Here is a 6,000-nt window from a genome sequence, read left to right as displayed (position 1 = left end):
ACCTGTGAGCGGCACGGTGGCGCAGTGGGTAGCGCTGCTGCCTCGCAGTAAGGAGACCCGACTGGGTTCGCTTCCCGGGGTCCTCCCTGCGTGGAGTCTGCATGTTCTCCCCGTGTCTTCTCCGGTTTCCTCCCACAGGTTAGGTGCGTTGGTGGTCCTAAATTGTCCCTGCAGTGGGCTGGCGGCCTGTGATTGGCTCCCCTGTGACCCTGACTGACTGCCCAAAGCCTGTGGCCACATGGGGTCCCCCAGGACCGAGGTTGGCAAACCCAGAGTTAAACTGTAACAGGGTGGTCCGTTACTCCCAGTAACAACTTTTGCATTTTGAACAAAAAAACAACTCACTTGGAAAATGTCTTTCAGGCCCGAGGCCCTCATCAATCTTTTATTATTTCCAAGTTTTCTTAAAAAGTACGTGAAAGTAGCACCATAAGCTCTCGTCGCAAAATGATTACACAAAAAAAAATCAGTAATTTGGAAATACTGTTATTTTATAACTTTATTAACAAGTTAAAAAAACAAACAAATTACATTATTTACAGAGTATCGAGGAGAAAAAAAAAACTGGAATAAAAGCGTAAACAAGCATTCTAAGTAACGGTCACAGATCCACCTCGAGGATTTTTTTTTATTTTTATTTTTTTTTTTTCGTTTCTTCACAGGAAAAGGCAATCAATCCAGTATGTTGAAGCTAAACTGAGCTATGGTCGAGTCCAATATAAAAAACAAACAATATATATATACTGTATACACAAGTTTCCAGTGTCTTGTCAACGGACACATCAGCTCAACACCACCCGTTCCTAAAAGCTTATCGTCTTTTTGTGTTTTGTTTTTAAACGTTTTCTCATCCTAAAAATCACATCGGCCGGTTACACGGTGACTACTGTTGGAATTGTTCAGGGAGTGAATGCATCCTATTTATTACGAAAGCCCCGGACAAAAAAAAACAAACAAAATGGAAACAAAATGAACGCAAACCTGGGGACATGAATTCCAAACAAAGATCAGACGCGCTCAAGTGAACAGTATCATATAAAGCATTCAGCATCAAAGTCGTTTAATGTTTGACATTTCTAGTGTTTATAGTGTATGCTTAAAAAAGAGAGAGAAAAAGAAAATCAAATTACAGAAAGAAAAAAAGTGAAGTACTGCCGAGGGTATTCAAGATAGCAGCATCGGTATGGGAATCAAAAAGCTGGCGGCGTCTCCTGACCTACAGGAGTCCAAGGGAACGAAAAGAAACAAAAAAGAAGGACAAGAATAAAATATACACTGGCATCCAATGCACATTTTGTTTTGTTGTTTTTAATGGTACTCACAAACCAAAAAAGAAAAGAAAAGAAAAGAAAAGATGCCATTTCCTAAACTGTCATCTAAAAATAAGGCTTTAGGGCTTAAAGTCGCGACTGACCTTCTCCTCCTTAAGTTTCAATGCAGATACTCTTATCATTCCCATAAAGAACTGGAAGCAAAACAGCAACCACACTCAAGTATTTCCACTAGTAAAGAATTTGAATACAAAATAAAAAATATATAAAAAAAATTCACAAAACTTTTTTTTTTTTTTTCTTCTGTTTTCAGATAGCAAAGTGTTAAACGTTGTGATAGTTTTGACCCAACAAAAGTTACTTTGCAGTACAACCGTACGACCATCCAGTGCAAAACCTCTCTAACGGCAATTTGTTTTTTGTTAAAAATGTGTGTTTAAAAACGTCTCGTTTTGTCACTCCTGTAAAACGCGGAGTTTGATCAGGCATTCTATCGGATTCACTTCTAGGGACTCGGTAAACATACAGAAAGAACACTAAATTAGAACGTAATCGTTACATTTTGTTAGTTCTGAGGTACTATGAGAGAGAAAGGTTATCATAAGCTTCAAAGATTAGCTGTAGGAAATCGGCTACCTTTGTATTTCCTCTAACAATTAATTACACTTAACAGACAACAAGGAACAAACTAAGTGGTTTAAACAGCTGCGAGCGACTGTTCGTATTCGGACCAAGGCGCCACACATGGAGCTATCCCTTTGAATGAGAGAGAGAGAGAGAGAGAAGAAAATAAAAACAAACAAACAAAACAGGAAAATTATTATTATTATTATTATTATTATTATTCTAGACATGAATTTTTAAATTGCTGCTTGGGACACAACATCCCATCAGTGATAAGGCATCGTTTGCCTTTTAAGTACAATAATACACGACAGTACACTGAAGAACAAAAAAAGCTTGGAGACATATTCCTGGATTAACGTAGCAATTTGCTACAATATTTTGGGACATTGCTAATAATTAAAAAAAAAAAAAATGAACACCAAAACCCGAAAACAAAAACAAAAAAAATTCCAAAGCTAACCTGCTCTGTAGAAAATGAACACTGAAGTACTCAATGCGTATAAAATCAAATGAAAAAAAAATAAAAATAAAATCGACAAATTCTTCATCGTTAAGGTCAAATCTGTGCAGCCGCCAACTGTTTGAAGTAGGAAAGTCCCCCAAGTATGACATTCAAGTGTCATTTGGTTGAAGAATATTTAACATTCTTACAAAATAAAAAAGAAGGAAAAACAAAAAACCAAACAAAAAGTAAAGAACGGCTCCCAGCATGCACGTGGTGTCTGGCCGGTGAACATATGGACTGTACCGGCCCCCCACTGGCCAGTCGGGCCAGTTCACACACAGAGAAGAGAGGATCTGAAATATTCCTAAGAAGCGACGTCTCGCACACATTGTGTTCACATCCTCGCACTCCAACGGCGTAATTATTACAAAAAGGTAAACGAAGGATTTGACCTTAATGACGACATTTCAGTACCATTCACTATTGGTTACCAATATATTAGCATATGTCCTATGGACCAAGTCTCTTATTTCAAAGTTCAGAGTTTAGAAAATATGATACAAGTACACACAGGATGTTATACATTTAAAACCGGACCCCCTCATCTATGCCCCCTCCCCACCAAAAAAACAAACAAAACGTTATTATATCTAACAGTGCTCCGAAGGTTTAAAAGGTTAACGTAAAGCAGCCTTGGTTGGTTTTGTTTCTCGTTTTAAATTTTTCAAGTACGTGTCCAAGCTACACTGTTTCTGCTGAAGTATCATTTTTTGGTCTCTGATATCTCAGTCTCCATGCTGATTAGTGGGCTGTCGCCAGAATCCTCATGGCAGTTGACTTCCGTGGGTTCGTCCGAGTTTTCCTCGATTTTATCTTCCAGTGTTGGTGCGTTCGGTGCTCGGCTCACCTGGTTCAGAAAGTCTTCTGCTTGTTCAACACGAATGTCATCCAGCTTATTGCTGCTCAGAATCCTGGAGGAGAGAGCACAGTAGACAACCAGTCAGACAGCCTGAGTGACAAGACAGTGAAGCCGACACAATGGTGGGTTACCTGTAGTGCACGTTAAGTACAGGGCATGAAGTGGGTTTACTTTTTGTAACATATTTGGACGTATCAAGACTAAATTTTCATTTTAAATCGTATCGGTACATAAAAGTGGTATACAAAACATCGTGCCGCACTTATACCTTGTAGTCCATTATATCATTTAATTAAACATTCACACAAGGAAAATGTTACGTACGCCTCTGCTGTGCCCACCATAAATGGCTTTAAATTAGAGGGGGGCTCTTGTACATGGAGATTCGCTTTAAAGAGGCCCCAAATATTCTGTAATAACTCTCGCTAGGACGAATCAATGTGCAATGTGCTTCTCGGTATGTGGAGCTTCCAACAAGCCAGGATGCCCCTGCGTCGGAGCGATGAGGTAGGAGCCAGACAGCCGTCATGACGTTTAACCTCCATTTGCAATTTCTGGGTGCGTACCGCCCGTACCCCTTCACTACGTCACTCGACTTCTCATCAGGACAGTGGTGTACAGAATTGAGCAGCGCGTCTTCATGGTGCAAACCTACTGGGGTCACCAATTCGATTAAGTGATGTCAGAATCAACTGGATGATTGTGACCTGACGGAAGGTGACTTCCAGCAAGATGGAGCAACGTGTCACACATCAGCAGAAATGGAGTCTTTCTTCAGCAACAGGGTCATTTCAAAGGGGCTTTGGCCACCATGGTCACCGGATCTGACACCACCAGATTTCTTCCTTTGGGGTCTGCTCAAAGGAGAAGTCTAATCAGAACAAGCCTTGCACTGTGGAAGATCTGAAGGAAAACATCCAACGTGAAATTGCTGCTATTCCCCCCGAGATGCTTGCCAATACTACGTTCAGGAACACGGAGCGCAACGTCGAAATGTGTCTTGAAGAAAACGGAAACTACTTCCAGCAGCGCATGTCCTGCAATCGATTACACAGACATCAAGGAGTATAGAGCGGATTTATTTGGTTCAGATTGCTTCATCCTAACAGAATACTGGGGGCCTCTTTCACTTGAATCTCCCGATATTAACCCGTCTCATTTAAACCCCCAGACATTTAGTTGAAGTGCGTGTCATCACTATGCAGAAATCGCAAGATCCCTCTGAGGCCTTCAAATAGAAGGTTAGAGATGCCTAGGAGTCTGGCAAAAGATTGAAAAAAAAAATCAAATCATTCCACTGTCCAGAAGGCCATCTACAAGTAGACCAGATGTCAAGCAACTGCCAGCTTGTCCGGGTCAGGCCAACTCAGCAAGTTGAGCCCACACAGAGGAATGCAAGAGGCTGGCAGAAGTCTCCTAAAATCTGGCCTGCAATCGCATTGCGCTTAACGTTCATGGCCCGGGCACACTCTCATCATGACCACGCGACTTCGTGTAAAGCCAAAACAAGATCCGGACTGACAGCATGCATGTCTTGAAAGAAACCAAAAAAAAAATGGAGGGTTCTGGAATGGCCAAGTCAAAGCCCGGATCAGAATCCCATCCAGATGCTGTTGGGTAGGGGGATTTGAAACAGGCTGTGCATGCAAGATACCCCCTCAGACATGCTACATGGAAAAGGGGGTGAAGGCTTTCTGTCGGCTGACATCAAAAACTAACTAGACAGTTAGGGGGCAATGCCAGCTATTAGACGGGGAAATGGCTTATCATTAAATAAATTATTGCAGTTACATTTTCACTTTTTTAAAAATGATATCTCCTGCGCCTAAAGATAATGTTTAAATCAAGACTCGGGGTGCACTCCCACTAGACCCGTTTGTTCTGTACCATGCCAGAGCACGATTGTTAACCCTCCCTACTGCACCCCGCTGGCCTGCACTGACACTGTGCTTAACGTTCTGGGCCCGGGCACGTTTTCGTCATGACCATGTGACTTTGTGTAAAGCCAAAACAAGATCTGAAAACGGAGTGACGGCATGCATGTCAGAATGATTTCATTTTGTGGTTGTTCTGGAGTCGTGTAGAGCAGGATGACGCTCTCCCCTCTTACAGATTTACTGAGTGTGCAGCACAGTGTTTTGCTGTTAATCGTGCTGCACGTCCGAGAAGATTTTTACAGTAACAAATGATGTTAAGGGATTAATTTGCACGTTCATGTGTAAGGTGAGAACAAAAACCTGTTATGAAACTCAAAAGATATTGAACGAAACGAGAATTGTGCTATCTGACTTATCGTATTATTGACGTCAGTTGCCCGGGAGCCCCATGCTAATCTATGTATGTTGTGACTGGCTGAGTGGTTGTGTGGGTAGGGGCACCAGTGCACTGCTTTGCCCAGGGGCCTATAATGCTGTTAAGATGGCCCTAAAAATAGTTTGATACAATGCGAGTCAATGGTGATCAACAATGCCAAAATGTCCATGAAAAAAAAAAAAAAATCACATATTCCATATGTGACATCACCGAGTTGTACGCTCACATCGTCCCAAATGCATGTATTTTAACTTTATAAATAATAATTAAGTCACTTAACTTATAAATAAGTCATTTAACTCAGATGTAAACATTTGAAGTGAAGACCTGCCATGCCTCAGTAGTACAATTTATTCTTTTGAAACAGGACAACATTAACATCAATGCCAGTCAAAGACTTAGTACTCGGTCTTGTATCAAAATCG

At 41.3% G+C, this 6,000-nt stretch overlaps 1 protein-coding gene across 1 annotated transcript in view; it reads right to left on the bottom strand.

The window, feature by feature from the left end:
- Positions 1–2,972: 2,972 nt before the first annotated feature.
- Positions 2,973–6,000, bottom strand: part of znf462 (zinc finger protein 462) — a 146,881-nt gene continuing 143,853 nt past the window's right edge. Inside the window, 1 exon segment of the mRNA XM_039759718.1 lies at positions 2,973–3,314. Within this exon segment, the coding sequence (XP_039615652.1) occupies positions 3,107–3,314 (208 nt within the window). The 3' untranslated portion in view covers positions 2,973–3,106.

The sequence above is a fragment of the Polypterus senegalus genome, chromosome 7, assembly GCF_016835505.1.
Source record: "Polypterus senegalus isolate Bchr_013 chromosome 7, ASM1683550v1, whole genome shotgun sequence".
NCBI classification, from domain to species: Eukaryota; Metazoa; Chordata; class Cladistia; order Polypteriformes; family Polypteridae; genus Polypterus; species Polypterus senegalus.
This window is presented reverse-complemented; position numbering and strand designations above follow the sequence as displayed.